Source organism: Sander lucioperca, chromosome 11, assembly GCF_008315115.2.
Source record: "Sander lucioperca isolate FBNREF2018 chromosome 11, SLUC_FBN_1.2, whole genome shotgun sequence".
NCBI lineage: Eukaryota > Metazoa > Chordata > Actinopteri > Perciformes > Percidae > Sander > Sander lucioperca.
In genome coordinates, this window is record NC_050183.1 from 12,360,244 (window position 1) to 12,380,009 (window position 19,766).

At 37.8% G+C, this 19,766-nt stretch overlaps 1 protein-coding gene and 1 long non-coding RNA gene across 4 annotated transcripts; one reads left to right on the forward strand and one right to left on the reverse strand.

Moving 5' to 3' along the window:
* Window positions 1–987: 987 nt before the first annotated feature.
* On the reverse strand, window positions 988–17,444 carry gtpbp3 (GTP binding protein 3, mitochondrial). 3 transcript variants are annotated; one of them, XM_031308471.2, is made up of 11 exons: window positions 17,084–17,444; window positions 15,904–16,172; window positions 15,241–15,327; window positions 14,353–14,435; window positions 13,457–13,576; window positions 9,420–9,492; window positions 8,722–8,865; window positions 6,815–6,980; window positions 4,755–4,885; window positions 3,935–4,121; window positions 988–1,791 (listed from the first exon to the last, which is right to left on the reverse strand). In XM_031308471.2, exons 1-11 carry the CDS (start codon window positions 17,140–17,142, stop codon window positions 1,560–1,562), a joined length of 1,551 nt encoding a protein of 516 aa, XP_031164331.1. In that variant the 5' UTR covers window positions 17,143–17,444; the 3' UTR covers window positions 988–1,559. The 3 variants fall into 3 exon arrangements, with proteins under 3 accessions (XP_031164331.1, XP_035863444.1, XP_031164330.1); XM_036007551.1 differs by having other exon boundaries at window positions 3,935–4,109; window positions 15,904–16,175; XM_031308470.2 differs by having other exon boundaries at window positions 15,904–16,175; window positions 17,084–17,443.
* On the forward strand, window positions 3,558–18,305 carry LOC116056286. The gene is made up of 3 exons (XR_004106538.1): window positions 3,558–3,609; window positions 7,213–7,214; window positions 18,292–18,305. It is a non-coding gene; the product is annotated as an uncharacterized LOC116056286 (long non-coding RNA).
* Window positions 18,306–19,766: the final 1,461 nt, after the last annotated feature.

The window sequence follows — 19,766 nt, forward strand, 5'->3', positions numbered from 1 at the left end:
CAAAAAAAACGTCATAGTATGTCGAAGAAAAATCAAAGTATAGTATGATGAAAAAGTTTAGCATGAGTTATGTCGAAAAAAGTCATAGTACAGTTTGTCGAAAAAGCCATAATATAGTATGTCGGAAAAAGTCATGGTATAGTATGTCGAAAACTTAGTATAGTATGATGTAAAAGTCATAAAAAAGTCATAGGAAGTCATAGTATAGTATGTCGAAAAAAGTCATAAAAAGTCAAAAGATAGTATGTCGGAAAAAGTCATAGTATAGTATGTCGACAAAAAAAATAGCATAGCATGGCTCAGATGTAGAGTTGAAAAAAGTGATTAAAAAAGTCGTATATATTGTATGCAGAAAGCATTTGCGAACATATTGATATATAATTTGTGTGGATAAAGTAAAAAAAAATGTGGGCATGTCAGCGATTTGAAAAACTGGTACTCTGTGCTTGTGTTCATTAATGTCGATGTTTAAGAAGGGCTGTCAATGAAGGAATGCTTGTGGCTCTTGTCATTTTGATGTTCACTGAGCCAAGTGTATGTCATAAGTCTTAAATGAGCACATTAGCTGAATGTAGACATCTACGTTTTGACGTATAAATGGAGAATGAGAAGTAAGAATTGTGGCCGTGAAAGAAAGTTAAAGATAAAGTTTTAAGACAAAGTTCTCTCTCCTGTAGCTGTGATATCACCCACAAAGAGCATCTCTTAAAAACGCAGAAAAAGCCTAATGAAGCACTAAACTTAAACAGTGATAACACAAAAACTGTGAAAGATATCAAAAAGCTGAATCATTTTCTAATAGCTCTGACGTCTGTAGGTAAAAGTATTGGAAGGAGTAGCATTTAGAAGTGGAAGAAGCTGGAAGAGGATTTAAAGATTGCTCCATTAACTTTTAATGTAAAAAAAAAAAAAGCTTAATATTTCAAAAAACTGTAAATGGTGGAGATAAGTTGAATACAAGCACAACTGTCCTTAACGAGCTGAACATTTTGATATGTGAATGTTTTTTTGTAGCTAAAAGTATGCAGAAGTAGTAGACGACCGAAAATTGTACGGAAGAATCTGATAACAATACTGTGAATGCTGCTGAATCAGCATTCACACAAAAAGTAGATGTAAAGTAATAACATTTCTCACACACAAAATCCGCTCCCAAATAATAATTAAAAACCATCATTGTCCTGCAGTACAAGTAAACATCCAAACTTTGAGTCCATGGCCTTGAAGAGGTCTGCAGCTGTCTTTATTTTAAATGATCTTGGCTGTTATGTTGCAATCCCAAGAGTCCAATTTTCACCAATCCAAGGCGTTCAGAAGCTTCTTTTTTAAAATTACGACTCAAGACTTGCCAAACACTTGTCCAGTAGATGGGGCCTCGGAGGCACCTGTCATCACGTTAAAACTATTTCAGTCTGCCAAAAAGCATCAACAGAAAAAATATTTCTGTATCTTGGGAGCAGAGTGACCCTGCAGCCAAGAACATGAATTGTATTCTTTTTACTCTTGCTGTGCCTCGAAGCCTGGTATAATGCCAAGGTGATGCCCTTTTTGTCCACTGACTATTTTCCAATGCAGAAGTCTTTGAAGATGATATCCAGGATCTCCTCTGCCCCGACATGTCCAGTGATCCGGCCCAGGCTGGTGAGAGCCAACCGGACACCTTCGGCTGCCAGAGCCAGGTCAATGTCGCGATACCGCTGGTACTGAGCCAGGGCCGCAAAACACTGCTGCAGGTGGGCCCTGTGGCGGGCCTGGGTCAGGGTGGGGGCACCTGACAGAGGGTCACCACACCTAGAAAGGAAGTTAGATAGCAAAACAAACCAGACACTCATTATTTTGTACTTCAAAAAGGATGAAAACCATTTGCAGCACAAACATTCTGCATTTTCCTTTCATTTTTCTTTTGAATCTAAAGAGTAGGATTTGACATCTTGTGGTAGTATTAAAAAAGACACTGCGGCAGACAGCAAAGCACGCTGTAAATGAATCAGTTTAATTGATCTACTTCACAAAACTGAAGACATGTCTTTGGTATAAATCAGTTAAAACTGAAAACAATGAGCCTTAAAAACATACAAACAGTACAAAAACATCTGGGAGGTAGTTACTGCATCCACATAAAAAATAGAATGATTTGGATATAGTGTTTATGTCAGCCATAGCATAGCTTGTGGGGGGAAAAAAAAGTTGACTTAAAAAGTCATAAAAAGTCATAGTATAGCATGTTGAACAAAAAAGTCATAGTAATGAGTAAAAAGTAATTGTATAGTATATCGATAAAGTTTAAGAAAAGTCGTGGCTCAGAGGTAGAATTGTTGCCTTATAAACGCAAGGTTGGCTCCAATGTAAAAAAGAAAGTCACAGGATAGTATGTCGAAAAAAGTTTACAAAAAGGTATAGTATTTCAAAAGAGTCATAGTATGTCAAAAAAGTCATAGTATAGTATGCCGAAAAGTTTAAAACAAGTCATAGTATAGTATGTCAAAAAAAAGTCATAGTATACTATGTCGCAAAAAATGTCATAAAAATTCATAGTATAGTATGTCGAAAAAAGTAACAAAAAGTCAAAAGATAGTATGTTGGAAAAGTCATAAAAAAGCCATAGTATAGTAAGTCGAAAAAAAGTCATAGAAAGTCATAGTATAGTATGTTGAAAAAAGCCATAAAAAGTCATAGTTTAGTATGTCGGAAAAAGTCATAGTATCTCAAAAAAGTTTAAAAAAAGTCATAGTATAGTATGTCCAAAAAAAATGATAGTAGCCTATAGTATGATGTAAAAGTCATAAAGAAGTCATACTATAGTAAGTAAAAAAATGTCATAGTAGAGTATGTAGAAAAGATTTTAAAAAGTCTTGTGGCTCAGAGGTAGGGTTGTTGCCTCATAAACACAAGGTTGCCGGATTAAATCCAGGCTCCTCCAACGTAAAAAAAAGAAAGTCACAGGATAGTATGTCGAAAAAAGTTTACAAAAAAGGTATAGTATTTCAAAAGAGTCATAGTATGTCGCAAAAAATGTAATAAAAATTCATAGTATAGTATGTCGAAAAAAGTAACAAAGTCAAAAGATAGTATGTTGGAAAAATCATAAAAAAGCCATAGTATAGTAAGTCGAAAAAAAGTCATAGAAAGTCATAGTATGGTATGTTGAAAAAAGCCATAAAATGTCGAAAAAAGTCATAAAAAGTCAAAAGATAGTATGTCGGAAAAAGTCATAGCATGTCAAAAAAGTTTAAAAAAAGTCATAGTATAGTATGTCCAAAAGAAATGATAGTAGCCTATAGTATGATGTAAAAGTCATAAAGAAGTCATACTATAGCAAGTAAAAAAATGTCATAGTAGAGTATGTAGAAAAGATTTTAAAAAGTCTTGTGGCTCAGAGGTAGGGTTGTTGCCTCATAAACACAAGGTTGCCGGATTAAATCCCGGCTCCTCCAATGTAAAAAAAAAAAAAAAAGTCACAAGATAGTATGTCGAAAAAGTTTACAAAAAGTCTTGTGGCTCAGAGGTGAGTTGTTGCCTCATAAACACAAGATTGGCCGATCAAGCCCCGAGCCAAAGGACAGAGGAGATCCTGGATATCATCTTCAAAGACTTCTGCATTGGAAAATAGTCAACATAGGAGGAGCCCTCCTATGTTGAAAAAAAGATTTGGATATAGTGTTTATGTCAGGTTTTATAGTTTTAGTGCCACAAAGGTCATTGCAGTAGTGGACTTACAGAGAGCTCTTATTCACAATTGAACAAAGGAAATTTAGGTGACACAAAGATACTTTTGGAAGCCTGGTATAATCAATGACAGGTGCATGTGTATTATCCATGCCGACATACATTTGTTTGTATAAATGCATCACAGAAAAAAATTATCTTTCTGATACATTTAAATGAGACATGCAGTCTTTGCTCTGGCACAACAAAACAAATTGTAGCAACTCACAGAGTCTTGACACTGCTGTGCAGCACTGTGAGGAAGTCCTGCAGTCCTGCATTAGTGTGACAAGAGATCAGACAAACAGGAGGGAGTCCAGAGACCCGTCTTAACTCCCTGTCCAGCTTCAGCCTCTGCTCCTCAGGCAACATGTCAGTTTTATTCAGCACAAGAAGAAACCTGTCTGCAGGAAATACTGTGGTAAGAAAGGAAGGAAGAACAAATGTTGATCAATCACCAATGACTCAGCTATTACTCCCTCAGGCACAGACATTTCTATTTGATTACTCTTGACGACTGAAATCTCTATTTCCAGCCTGAGCTTTCTGGAATACTACATACATACTTTTACCTAGAGATTTGTACCTTATGTTATAAAAAAGTCATAGAATAGTATATCATAAAAACTCATGAAAAAGTCATAAAAGTCAAAGTATTTGTCATAAAATAAATTCATTAAAAAAGAAATCACAAAAAGTCATAGTATAGTATGTCATAAAAAGTAATTAATGTCAAAGTATATATAGTATGTCATAAAAGAAAACCATTACAAAACAGTCATAGTATGTCATAAAAAAGTCATAAACTGAGAAAAAAAATCATAGCATGGTATATCATTAAAAGGTCATAAAAAAGTCATAAAATGTCAAAATATATAGTATTTCATAAAATAAATAAATTAAAAAATATTTAATGTTTCCTGTTTTTGAAGAATGTTCGATTGGTGTGGTATATTTTCTTTATTGTGGCTAAGTGCCTTGAAAATATAGCTGCAAGCATCACTGACAGTCCAGGTGAAGCAGGAGCAGATGAGGCCTAGATATCATACCTGTCTCAGGCTGCTCCTGGTTGGGCAGGACTCTCCCGAGGTGTTCCTGAAGGAAGGCTGCAGCTTGCTGTGCATCAGAGGGGAGATCAGTACAGTCCACAACCACCAGGGTCAGATCTGCCTGTTCCACTCTGGAAAAAAGAAAGCACCCTCCACTCTTGGCTAGGATTTTTTCCTATGATCACAGCAGCATTTGATCAAGAATTTTGGAGTTTTTTTTTTTTTTTAATCCTAAATTCACACCGTATATCAAATGGCACTAATCTAGAGACAGGAGATTGGTGTACTGATATATACTGATATAGAGCAGATATTATAATTTATATCTTAAATTGTTATTACTGTTGTTATATTATGACCACCTGCCTAAAAGGCTGCACTATAGACTATGGATAGTTTTCCAAACTCATTCAGCTGTCCCAGGTAAAACAAATATTTCTACCTTCTTGGCCTTCATATCTACATTACAAATGTTTGTCAGTATTTTCAAATTTAAGTTTTAATATGCCCAATACTTTTATATAATAATACTTTGATTTATGGCTAAATAACTGCACTACACTATTATAATACTCAGCGTCTTCCAGCAACTGAAGCAGCTCCAGGTTGTATACTGCTGACACCTCAGAGCAGAGGCTTGCCTCTCTGATGTTTTATTTCAGAAAACAATACGGTATGCCCCACTAATACTGTAAATAATGGCAAGGATATTTTTTATTAATTCATCTTAATGTTATTTACTTTAAACACTCCTGTGCTTTGGTCCTACTGTGCAGTTAGCAGCACCAGCGGATGCTTGTACTTAGCACGTCCTTCCTGTAGTGACCCGGGTCATGAGCCTCTGACCTGCTCCCTGCACAGAAAGTTCCCCGGTAGAACACAAACTGCTCACCCTTCCTATAGAGCCACCCGGTCGCCCAAATAACTTAAACAAACAGCAAAGGAATTATAGAATATGTGTTCTGTAAATCTTGATCAGGATTTTTATCATTTTCATTGATATTTTTCCATCAGATTTTCCTGCGGCATGAGTCACCAAGCGATCTACAGTATTCTATCAGAGGGAAAGGGTGCAGCAAGTCCCCTGAAATGTCTATCAAATTTAATTGATATTGGTTACTCCTGCGTTACATGTTGTGATGTAACAGCTAACTGATGTGTCAGATGCTTTAGCCACTGACAAGAACACAACTACTTAGGGAAACAATTGACATGTGTCTTTTTTGGCATGAAAACAATTTATACTAAATATTTGCTGAAGTCCTTAAATTCTCTAGATTGAAGTCTTTCAGTCAACTGTCAGGTGTGTCAGCAACACACTGACTAAGTTAAACACTAAAATGTATATAAAGCATGGCTTTTTTTAACTTGGTACAAACACTGGAAACTTTTCTTTCACATATAAATCAATTAATAATCAGTGTGAAGGTGTGTTGTTAGGCCCACCCAAAATCATGCGATAAAACATGACTGTGTCTGTGAATAAAAGCTGATTTAATATTGTGTGTATGCGCCAGTGTGCCCATTTGTCTGGTTGTCTGTTTGCCTGTTTGTATATGATAAAGCAGTGATGACGAGTGCTACGAGTACTGCCATTCTTCCCTGGTGTAAACAGTGGAAGCAGCTGTCAGTGAATTGCCATATATGTCCATTCTCTACACCACACATGAAGAACCTTCTGATGATAAATACTCTACAAAAAGGAAATGAGGTTCTTCATTACGCAACCTCCTGAGAGTGTTTGTCCATGTATTTATAACTATGGCTCAGCAATAATATAAACTCTGGAGGTAAAATAGACATTACAAAAAATATAGCATGATGTACGGGGGAAAGAAATGACTGATTTCTTCCTTTCTTTGTTTTCAAGGACATATTCCATTGGTCCCCTGGCTAATTTGTTTTGTGTAATATTATACACACGTGAACATTTTGCTGAAGCAGCATTCTATATGTGCTACTACACATGTACTCTACATGTGTTACTATCCTGTAGAATTCCAAATACCAGTGTTAATTTTTTTGGGAATATTTAAAATAAAAGGGCTTCCGCAACCTACCTTTCCCGAGCACGGCGGACCCCCTCTCTCTCCACCAGGTCTGGGCTCTCCCTGAGGCCGGCTGTGTCACTCAACAGGACAGGGAACCCACCAATGTCCAGTGCCGTCTCTACTATGTCTCTGGTAGTGCCAGCAATGGGAGACACAATGGCTGCAGGTCTTTGGCCTGGATATAAAAGGTTAAAGGATGAAGTTGGGAGTATTGTATATTTTTCTTATGTCAACAAATCCCATGAAAAGACCAAAACTAACAATGTGTTAGCCTGACTCTTAAAAACCTTCTGACTTCCTTATTCTGTCTGTGTCAGCTCCAAGTCCATCCGTTTGTACTAAAAAATTACAAATGATTTCCTTAAACAGGTAGGCACTGTAGCTTTTTGCGAATATTACTAAAACAGGAGTACATAGTGTAATGGTTGGAGACCATTTTCTACCACTCTAGTGAATAGATCAGGCTTTGGCTACATGGACAATACTTGTTAGTATAATCAATCATTTGCTACATCAGTTGTCTATTTATCATCCTCATTTAAAAAACTTTATACCTACTAAGGTTCTGCACTGTGCAAGCACAACAAAGATATTTTGTTATCCTTTATTCAAGAACTTGGCTGACAACCCCCATGTATCCAACATCAAATAATGCTGCCAGCTCATCAATACTTATCTGTGTTGACTGGGTGTGAGCCCAGCCCACAGGGGAGACTAATCGGAAGAAGAAAATGATAACAAGACTTTATCTGAAGTGTGATAAATATGTCTATTATTCTGTTAGGAAGCTATGAGGAGAACCTGCCAAGTCACCTCTCTGGAAAGTTTATATAGAGTGATCCTAAATGATTTAAGGATACAATATACTAAACAAACACAACCTTAGGCCATAAACAAGGGGTTCATTAGGCTGACACCAAACATGGATAAACAACTGAAGAACTGATTTAGAATGAGAAAATTGAAGCGCATCAATTTTCATTTTGTTTATTGAGTGTTTACTTCTATGTTTATATGCATATTTCTTCATTACCATTGCTACATAATCAATTGCTATTTAAAGCAGCAGACTGACTCTAATATCTTCTGATGCACGCCATATCGGAAGCAATGAAATCTGACAAGTCAAAATATTGTAATTCATAGTTCACAGATGGTGTGAACTATACTGTACTATGAACGTACCTGTACTATGAAGAGATTATTATAATATGTACCACAAATTGGATAGATTTCTTTGACCTTCCTGTCTTTCAAATGAAAACGTTCCTCTAACAGTAACAGGAAAACAAAACACCTTGGAAACAGCAGCTGAAAAAACAACCTAACCACAAGATCCATTAGTAGTTTAGTAGCTGGGTTTTTCATCAATATGACACAAAAGTGCTAAAAAAAAAATGGAAATATGATCATCTGCAATTTCATGACAACTGGGCAAACTCCATCTGCTGAGGAAGGTTGTGTGATTTGATCAAAAGCTCCAGGACAGATACTAATGGACCTTGTAGAAAGATTGTTTTGTCAACAACTTTTGCTACGTTCTTCGAATCATTTGCTAGATTCTGGAAAAAGAAGAATGGCTTCTGATGAAATATCAATTAATAAATGATTTTCAGTATTTGAAACTGAACCCAGGTTGTTGGAGTTGAGGGTCACTTTATATAACGCCAACCCAAATAACTACTGTCATACTGCTTGATTTCAAAATCAGACTGCACAAAATCCTGTCAGTCCATGCTGCTTATAGTGTGACAGATGTTGCCTTCTTTTCCTCCCAAACCATGGCTGACAGCGGTATGATTCAACAGTAAGGTCTGTATTTAGAAGATAGTAAGTCATATTTAATATTATTCCCTTTACGGGGTGTGTGTGTGTGTGTGTGTGTGTGTGTGTATCGGTTTTCTTGGTTCTCTTACAGAGTGTATTAAGGAGGCTACTTTTCCCTGCATTTGTGGCTCCTGCGATGACCACCTGGACTCCACTGCGTAGCCGCTCACCCCTCCTCTCATCCTTTAGGTGGCGCACAATCTCCGCTTGCAGATCACACACCGATCTGTCCACTGTGGGGGTTGAGAGGGAGATAAAGAGAGAGGAGGGAACAGAACATGACGAAGGTTTCATATTTAACTTCACTTTCGTGGCCTTGTGAAGGGAATTTCTGTCCTTTGAAGGACACCGTTCGTCTGGATGAAAAATTGGTCGTGGACCTGTCTCTTTCCGCATGTGACTAAAAAGCGGAAAAATGCTTTTGACAATACAATGCATCAACAATACCTAATTTTTGTTTAAAGGGGAAGACATTTAAACTTGAGAATCTTGATTGACTCAAGGACATTAATTCATCCAACTTGGGATGACTTGAGAGAAAAAAAATTGCTGTATGTCTTTAGGTGGCAATGGTAAGTATTTATGCTAGGTTGTCAATTTTGGGAAATTAGTCTATTATTATTTGCCACTCTGAGGCGTGAGCCCACATTCCGTGCCACCAAAACAAACAATTGTTCCCAGGCTTTAAACCAGCCAGACTCCTCTCTCCTCAGAGAGAAACAGAGCTCCTGAAAGCCCATGGGATGACTTATTTTTTTTCAGTAAAAAGGACAAAGTGTACACATACCTTGGTTTAAGACCCCATCTTCAATGAGCTCATCCTCACTGAAGTCTATGAAGGCCTCAACATGAGCCAGACACTGTACGACACACAAAGCCGAGAGGAGAGATGGAAGAGGCTGAATTAGTGTGTGAAATTAACACCTTGGACCCCCTGAACAAACAAGTAAAAAGGGAAATACTACTGACTGCACTCTCACTTTTATTTTTTCCTCATAGCATAGAGGATGTTGTGTGGTGTTGTAATGAAGCCACTTTGATTGAGTGCTAAAACTAACTAAATAACTTTTCATTGTTGATTAATCTGTTGATTATTTTTTTGGTTAATTGCTTAATTATTTAAAATGTCATAAAATAGTGAAAAATCATAATTTCCCAGAGCCCAAGGTGACAACAGTCCAAAATGCAAAGAATATTTTGTAACAGTGTTAACCAATACATTTATACAGCGTATGTATTCAAACATTAGACACTAACAGTTTAAATTCAAATGGCTTCCTCTGGTGTTTTTCCAGGACTAATCTCAAATCACGTGCAGTAAATTCAAGTCATGTTGCTACTTTACATCATTGCCACTTTTTTGTTTTTAATTAATTTGAAACTGCGTAGAATACGGGGTACTGACAAGATACTGACCGCAGCGATCAGTATCTTGATTGACATGAAGAGCATAAACACAATAGTAGTAAGGCTGCATAAAAACAGGAAGCATCAGATTCCCATACGCTAAACCAGTCACAAAAGTGGGAAGCCAATGGTTAAAAAAACTGCATTGTGTCGGTAGAAAATGAGGGTTTGACCCCTCGCTTCATACAGATGAAGATGATGATGATTCCAAAATAAAGGCACGTTCGAAATTGCTTCTTGGAACTGTCCTGAGAAAGCTGCCGACAAGCAGCTTAACAGAGTTCCTCCAGGGAGATCACCTAGACCGGTTGGTCAGATATGGTGCCAAAGTGTTAAAAGATCATTGGTCTATATATTCTTCAAAACAGTTCACTGTGGAGGAGCATGTGGCCTGCATCCATTCAGTTGAGTTTATCGGCGGTCAGTGACCTGCTGCTCTGAATCACCTACAAGATGTAAAAGGAAAACTCATGCCACCATCGGAAGCCTTATTAGTGAACGTAAAACTACAACCAGTACTACAAGTTAGGTGTCTTTACCAAACAACTTATATGTAGAAAGGTAACACAAAATACAGACAGGGTTTTGGATGACTTCAAAGAAAAAAACTTAACCCTCTCCCCCAGAAAAGTTCAACTGCATGAAGTTTCTAAACCTTTTGTAAGTGTTTGTATGTGGTGTACAGATGTGTAGAGGTAGAAATCACAAAATCACTTAACTGACTGAGATTCGTACTCACTGATGATGTTGTTTACTAACCTAAGTGTGTGCATCACAGTTCAAACACACTTCAGTACGGGCCATCCTGATCCAATTTTTGAGCGGCATACCACAAAAACGGGACCTTTATTGCACATCATACCTCTCTCTCTACCCTCATTCAGTTTAGTACAAAACTATCCTTTATAGCAGGGATATTCGACAGGGGGTCCAGGGCCCCTAGGGGGTCCTCAGAGTCAATACAGGTGGGCCTGTAAAAATTATTAGGCTATTTTAATAGCTAGTATTCTATGTACAAAAAAGTTGTGTGTAAAGGCTTTAGGCTGCCCTACATGTTATTGTAGGCCCAGTTTAATATGCAACTCAATGTTCACAATATTCTGTATGTAGTAGGGGGTCCCTGATGCATCTCTCTTTAAGTTGAGGGGTCCTTGGCTTAAAAAACGTTAAAGAGACCTGCTTTAAAGCACAGCAGCACATAAGGGAAATAGCTCAGTAGCCACTTATTTACTTTAATAACTGGCTTATCAGATTATCGTTATTTCTCTGGCTGTCACCATCTTTTAATATTCTTTCAACTAGGAAGTAACATACTGTGTATCAACAGTTGAGCTGACAACATTGCTCTGTCACCAGTGAGGAGATCCATTACTAAAAGCTACTGATGCGTTCAATGACCAAAGTGATTCAGAGTCGCCAGTTCAGTTCAAAGACTTTTGTTGTTACTGTAAAGATTAATTTGTACTAAACACCTCTAACCATGTGTCCTGGTGTGATCATTAAAGCAACACGGGGCGGCCTCTAGCTCACCCAGTAAGCGTGTTCGCCCCGGGTAGGCTAAGTCCTTGAGCGGTGCGGGTTCGAATCCGACCTGCTACCCTTTGCTGCATGTCATCCCCCATCTCTCTCCCCCTTCCGTGTCCATCCACTGTCACTATATAATAAAGGGAAAAAAGCCCCAGAAATAATTTAAAAAAGAAAAAAATTAAAGCAGCACTATGTAACTTTTCCCGCTTCGGTCCCCCTACAGGTTGTCTCATTGGAACTACAGCTCGTGCTAAAAGTTACGTAGTGTTGCTTTAAATAATATGACAAGCTGTATGGAGCATTCAACATCAGCAAGGTCACTAACCCTCAATGTGAATTTTACAGTTGCACTCATTCTTTCTTTCACTCTAATTTATCTTGACTTCAAGACTGACTCAACTTTCTGACCCTTATATATACATACATTTCTTATCTATGCAGTACAGGAAACTGCATATATAGGAAAAACAATACTGCTGTACATAATATATCAATGTCTTTATTGTGTGCCTGTCCTAAGACATACAGCAGCTGTGCTTGGTTTAATTCATCTTCAATCCATCCAAAACAATACAAAACTAGATGCTCTGAGATGGAAAAAAACATGACATGGGTGTCACTTGAGTGAAGATGGAACAACAGCACATTACAATAAAGTAGGTGCTTTAAAAAAAAACATCTTGCTCTGAGAAAGTCAAAAATAGAAATGTGACATTGAACATGTACAAGTGGCTTTCCACAGGAAAGTCCAAATTAACAGCTCATTGAGTTCTCTGAACTGACTCACTGATGGTGCAGGATTACGTGTTTTTTATTCACAAAGCTTTTCTAAACAGAGAGGAAATGTGTAAACCTGCAAAAATAGGCGTCAATAATTTAGCAATGTGTTATCTTAACTCCATGGGGGTTCCCCCTCCTTAAAGTGAATTTAATTCCAATCTATTCCATTTAATTTGCATTGTTCTGTGTGTCCCCCCCCCCAACCCTGTTAACAATGGAATGTAAATATACACATGTACCATACAGATTAGTATTTTGATTCTCAGTATTATACTACACGTGCTACAGCAACATGAAAACAGGAAGCCTCAGATTCCCATTAGTTAATCCATCAACAATGTGTTGGAAAAGCAGCTGTGGTAATACAAAAAAAGAAAAGAAAGCATTGTTTGGGTGTGAAACTACTGAGGCCTGACCTACAGCACAGTACAGACGGGTTCTTTCCAAAACACTGTTTTCAGAGAAATGTCAGACACGACCATGGACAAACTTTCTACAGGGAGAACTCCAGGAGGCTTGTTTCTGCTGTCAAGCTAACTCAGAATTAGACAGAACAACAGAATTTCAAAAGGCCCTCTGTTCACCTGTCACTTTTAAAACTGGGTCTGGTTTGATCAAGTCTTGTTGAAGACCACCAGCAAATCAAGTCTGATTTCAGGTCGAGACCAACAGCACAGTGTTTGAGAAACAGACATGTACAATCTTCCAACATCCAAACTGATCTTTGTGTAGAAACTGGAGGATCATTACACACACAGCTTTCTGCAGTACAGAATAATCCAGTTCATTGTTTATAGAGTGGAAAAAAGTACTCCGAACATCAATACAACTTTATTTTTGTATTATATATAGTAGGCAGGAAAAAGTGAACTTCACACCTTGTAGCATCGGAGACTAAGATGAATTCAAAATGTAAAAAAAATAGTGTTTAGGACTGATTTGAGACCAGACTACACCTTCAGTTCCTGCCACACATACAGTACACCACCTACACCTTATAAGCCCAGGGCTCCGGTCCTGATGGAAAAACCTGTTTGTACTGTACATCGCCCTACCTATGACGGATGTTGGAAACTGCTGTCTACACCACCAGTATCTGTACCGACCTACCCGTTTGAGTTTGTGGGTCCAGTCCTGATAGAGGCGTCCCAGCTCTCCTGACATCTGCCTCAGAGCCTGTCTCCTCTGAGCCTCTGTCTCAGCATGGATCAGATCTCCGAGCCCCTCCACCTGAAAGGAGCATTATCATTTTATCTATTTCTTGCACTTATGTTTTCATTCTGACTAACTGTATGACTCAAGCATTTCCCCCCCAATTATGTGTATGATGTGCTATCTACAGAACAGATTACATGGTTTATAAGCATGTGGTGCTGTAAGATGTACAGTATACTGCCACAGTTCCCTGCTACTGTTAAGACAGCATTAAAGTTCTTCTTGCTGCAGCTATAACGTCCAAGACAAATTGTTCTCAGTCCTCATTGCTCTCATCTTATCTTATTATAACATTGATTACTAGGATAAGATATTTTTTACCAAAGGAAGGATTTTTGTTCCCTTAATGGGACTTTATGAGGCATTTGATCATTTCCTCAATGAATTTTATTGAATTGTAAAAACACATTTGTATTGCCTACTGATGAATAAATACTCAGTTTAATGTATACTGCTGAAATTCAATCTGAATCATTATATACTGTTATATACTGTCAACAGAAAATCGATACCAGCGCCCTCTTTCAATGCCTAAGGCTGCTTTTTAAAGAAAATGACCATCTACAGAAGCCCAGTAGCTTTATTTGACAGCCCAATGAAATAATTGTTCCAAGGGCAAATATGTAAAAGAGAACATTTTCACTGTTGACATTTCATGAACTTGAAATCCCTGTTCATTTCTGACCCTATTTATTCCACATTTACCCTGCAAAATTGCTCTGAAAGGCCCTTGGTGTGCAAATCTGCATAGATCTGTCTCAATGGGTTTTTACAAGCTCTTCTCGACCTACCTCTGTTAAACCCAGCTTCCCTGCTTGAAAGGCCCTCCGTGTGAACTCTCCAGCTTCAGCAGGCCTCATGCCAGGCACGCTTCCTGAGAAAAACACACACAGCATACAAACATGATTAAATGTATGAGGCACGAGGTGGGCATACATCATGCACACAGCATACAAACAGAGGCGGATCAAACGCAGGGTCAATGTGTCAATCAGGGTTCACTTGGAATGAAAACAGGCACACCTGTGCGGGTTAAAGAGGTCACGTTTCCTTTGTTTTTAAACCATTTTTCAAATCTCATCAGGAGGAGACATCAGTGAACACAAATCATTTAGCAAATGGAGGTCATGATCCATTAACTGGAACAAAATATTCTGTTTTAAATTGTACTGGCTGGTTATCATCTTACCAACATAGTCACTATCTTTTATTTAGTTAAAAAAAAAAAAAAAAAAATTATTCAGCAACATCATGTCCAACACTGTAATGCTTTCCTAATTAGTGATCATCTTACATTAACTGAAGATAATTAACTTCATTATCTTTTTACCTTATACGATACTGCCCCCTAGAAGGCCAGTGGGAGAACTGCAGCAAAATATTACTTTTTAGTCACAGAGGGATTGCCATGCTTGTCAAGGCGCATATTATAAGTATCTTAGAAATAGGAATGCATGCATCACTTTTCCCTTTTAAGTCACAGTGATGGGCAGTCATATGATTCGACCAGTTACTGTGTTTAAAATTCAGGCTTACAGCTTGGGAAGTCAAGGCTGTAACACATATAAACATCCTGCAAAGTGACGGTGCATCCCATGACACTGTATGCATGTGTTATACTGCATATATGAAGTTGTTTAATATATTATATCATATGCATAATGACATCTGTATGTTACCTAGAGCCTGTAACACAGCAGTAATGACAGCAGGGCCGCCGTGGATGTGGAACTCCACACTGTCCTCTCCTGTGAAACTGTGAGGAGCTGAAGACATGAACACAAATGAGACAACAACTCTAGCTGAATATACTTTAGGCATTCAAATACACAGAAGGAGCTAAATGTTTAGGAATACCTTCATTAAACTTGGGCTACAAGTGGATGATACTCATAGAACTTCAGATAATCACAAGACTCAATACTGTGATGAGATAAAACAGATTAGCTCTAGCTTGTAGGTTAGTGACTCCACATGGCGGGAAAGAGGTTTAGAGATGGGACTTGACATAAATATTTAGCAAATAAGCTGGTTTCTCAACACAAGATCCAACAAGCCAGACAAAAAACATTTTCTGCAGAAGAGTTTTTTTTATGTTTTAGCCCATTTACTACTACTTAAGCATTGGTTTATATTACTGTTACACTCAGAGTGGTATATAATTCAGCTTGCAGACACTGCAAACTCCCTTGAGACAGGTAATGTTTGACATTCATGTTTTCCCTTAACAAATAAATACCTGATGCAAAATGTATTTTGTGTAAACAAATACTACATCAACATTACAAATCACAGAAATGTGAAGAAGAAATAAAATGTGTGTGTGGTCCAAGGGAACAGACCTGGGAACCAGAAGACAAGTCCGCGGTCCAGCACTTCTTTGGATTGGGGGTCTGTGATGCTGCGTAACAAGGCAGTGCGTGGAGGAGGCAGTTTGCGTGTGAGCCCGGTCATACACCTCAGAGCTGTAGCTGAGGCTGGACCACTGGCTCGTACCACAGCCACCCCACACCTGCCATGGCCTGATGATAATGCAAAGATGGTCTCAGCATCAGCTATTCCAACTGGGACTCCATTAAAGGTGGACAGGAATCTGCAAGGTGGAGTTCCTCTGCTGGAAATAGGTAAATGGTAACAGACACTGTAACTTCATATTTAGTCTAATATGTTGTTTTTTTGTCTACATGGACATACTGTGTAGATTCTTCAATATAGAGAGACAACCCTGTATTTTCTGGAGACCCAAAACTGACAAAAGGTAATAAGATGTTTTCAGACAAGTCCAAAATATAACTGAAAATGTCAATAAATAACAATGTTAAAAAAATAATCAAAATGGAGTGTACAACAAAACTTGCTAACTTGCATATACTTGCATAGGGGAAATAGGGAAGAAATAAATGATAATGAAAAATATAAAACTAAGGAGTTGAATAAAATAAATTTGGTTTTGATGTATTTAATCAAGTCTTTGACAAGTATAAAGCTTTATACAGTATTTCTTTGCAGTATTTATTGATGTATTCTACAGGAGAGGATTAGGGCCACGTGAAAACTTTATTTATGCTTACATAATTGCAAAAGGGCTCTCCAGTGTTTTCTCAGTAAGCCTTTTTAAATGATATCAGATTAGTAAACAGAATGTGCCTTTGGAACATTGGATAAATGGTTGCTGATAATGGGCAATGTAGATATTGCATTAAAGATCAGCCACTTCTTCTACAACAGTTGAGAACCCTTTTGCAATTATGTAAGCACATAATGTAATCTGAAAACTGCTGCCCTGATTAAAAAAACAATGCAACTGATCTCAGCTGGTATTCTGTCTGTAATGGAGTGGAATGGAAATTTCCAAGTGACCCCAAACTTTTGACCGGTTGTGTGTGCGTGTGTGTGTGTGTGTGTGTGTGTGTGTGTGTATATATACACACACACACACAGATTTCTGGAAGACATTCAGTATGACCATTTCTGAATTAGTGGCCAAAATACAGAAATCGAGGTTGAACTTTGTTAACAAACCTTGTCCTAAGTATGTGGTCAGCAGCTCTCCATATCCCACGATGAATGCATGGCAGCATAATTAGACACTAATACCAAACGTTTCAGGTGCTGTTCATCATGTGGCTGATTTTTAGAGATTGACATTGTAAAACATACTCTGTCCTTGACACAATCATTATGTTTACCCTTTTACACTGGAAGCTAATGTCGGAGTAACCTATGAGTGTTACGTTAGCTAGTAAATGTTGATAATTCATCAACTGTTACCGTCTTCTGTGAAAGCTCCTTCACTAACAAGCTGCAGCTTCACTTCTTTAACCGCTTACATCTACCACGATGAGATTGTTGCTACCTCTGTTGATTGTGATTAGTCGGGGTTTTCCACAACAGCGATAATACTAGAGTCTGATTTGTTCAGGACCTGTCAAGTCCCGCCCACTGTGCGTCATTAAATTCGGTCCGTGTAGCAACCGTTGCTAGTCACAGTAGGTTACATCTATCTATCTATCTATCTATCTATCTATCTATCTATCTATCTATCTATCTATCTATCTATCTATCTATCTATCTATCTATCATTTTGATAATCGATTAATCATTTTCAATTTAATCATCAATTTAGGTATTTTTTCAAATACAAATGTCATATGAATTTATTTTTAATAACTATATGCATTGTGTTGCAATTTTGGAAAAGGGCAATATAACTTCATTAAAAAAATTACATTTTTTTTTAAACCTCATACTTTTACAGTAATGGGTAGGCTAAATTCCACATGCATGGAGCAACTTCCTCTAATATAACTGGCTATTTGATAGAATATAACTTAGCTTATTTATACATTTATTTGGACTACAACCAAAAAATATGTGCGCATTACTGTATTATGAAGAGTTGTTTGGTGAGTCCCCTGAACAATGTTAATGGACTTTAATTGGTTTGTTTATTTTTAATAGGCTATACATTTCAGTTTTTATTATTACTATTATTTTATAATTATTTATTGATTTACCTAAAAAGAACTTAAATGATTGTGTCAGTCATTTAAGTTGGTGCCCAAAATGCATCATATACCTAGCTGCTGAAAAATGTGTGTCAGTATGTTCCAGATAGGTGGGAAAAAACCCTGTGACACAGATCATGGAAAGTTACTCTCTCTGGGGAAACAGATGATAGTGTTTGAAAATTGGACAAATCCATATGGATTAAAGAATGAGTATGTTAGGACAAAAAAGGCACAAACATGACAAAAAATGTGCTTCTTCAAAGACAAAATTGTCTGTCTAAATACAACAAAGTGTATTTGTGGTTTTTTTTGTCTTCAGTAAAGACTCTGGTTTTTGATATTTTGCCCATCACATATAAATAAATAAAAGTAGAAGGAATATTTAAAAAACACCTCTCAGTTTACAGTAATAATAACAAACCAACAGCACCACAGTCTCTAAAATGACCATGTTAAACCAGCTCCTCTCTTAAACAGTTTCAACAGAAACTGAACATTGTAACCTTTATGAAGGTAGGATTTAGCTTTGGCTAGATGTATCTAATAAACTGTACGCGTTAACTCATATTCTTTGTAGTCAGGATCGTTTTCACAGAGTTAAATTACCACTCATTGTATTTTTGTCTTTGTCTTATACCAAAAATGGTTGGTGGTGTGGTCTAGTCCGTCATGGCCTACATACATTGTGCATATCACAGAATATAAACAGAGTAAATGCACTGGTGTGTGTGTGTGTGTGTGTGTGTGTGTGTGTGTGTGTGTGTGTGTGTGTGCGTGAGTGCGTATGCCCCACTGCAGCTCCTTGCAGCTGTCAGCTCAGAGGGTGGTGAGTAAGCAGAATGCTCGAAGACGAGTTACTTCTGAGCTCTGAGCTTTTTCGAGGGGGAGGGCTGCCTGCCTGCTTGCTTGGCTGTACACGGCATCCAGGAGAGCTAGCCAAGGAGATAGATTGTGTGCATGCTAAAGAGACATGGCTTGAGGCCCGTGGAACAATCTTTAACCTGAGATCTCAATAATTTATAGGCTGCTTTGTGTGTGCGCAAAGCATGACAGCTGCCGCCACACAGCTGTTGAGCACCATCAATACACAAACATCTTTGTCTCTTCCAACCAAAAGGACAATCAGACCATAAATCTCATTAAAAATGACCAAGTTGTCTTTGTTCAAATGACCTCCACCCTCCTTACACACACACACACACACACACACACACACACACACACACACACATACACACACTGTGTCCAAAATATAAATTTTACCAGACAAACCAACTGTCTGCACCATCACTGTTTGTTTTGAAGGATGTGTTTGGGTGTAGGCCTTAGGTCGACTATTGTTTGCTCATTTTGAAAGACATAAGGCAACTGTGAGCAGACATGTTTGATGAAATGACTATTATACAGCTGCTGCATACACAGTAGGTCTATTTTAGAGTATCCAGTGGACTAAAGTGAAGAGACATAGGCTACATGTCCCTACACCTGAGTGTCACTAAAAATGTAATCTATGAAGATATTTTTTGCATTAATAAATAAGTCATATAGCCTATTTAATCTTCCAGGACAGGTTAGTGCATTCACACTCACAGAGGAGCAATAGTGTACCTGCTGAACTGCAGAAACCACCTGCCATGAGAGACCTGCTGATGAAAAGATTATTGTGTTTACAATGATTGTGGGTAGGCTACATA

What these genes read in the sequence shown, in the direction of transcription:
- gtpbp3 (XM_031308470.2), bottom strand. Translation starts at nt 17,142, where the DNA reads ATGCTGCCATGCATTCATCGTGGGATATGGAGAGCTGCTGACCACATA. An exon ending in TAGCCTCCTTAATACACTCT is followed by an intron (nt 6,981 to 8,721) that starts GTAAGAGAACCA and finishes TTTTATATCCAG; the next exon opens with GCCAAAGACCTGCAGCCATT. An exon ending in CACAGCAGTGTCAAGACTCT is followed by an intron (nt 1,792 to 3,934) that starts GTGAGTTGCTAC and finishes CTTCCTTTCTAG; the next exon opens with GTGTGGTGACCCTCTGTCAG.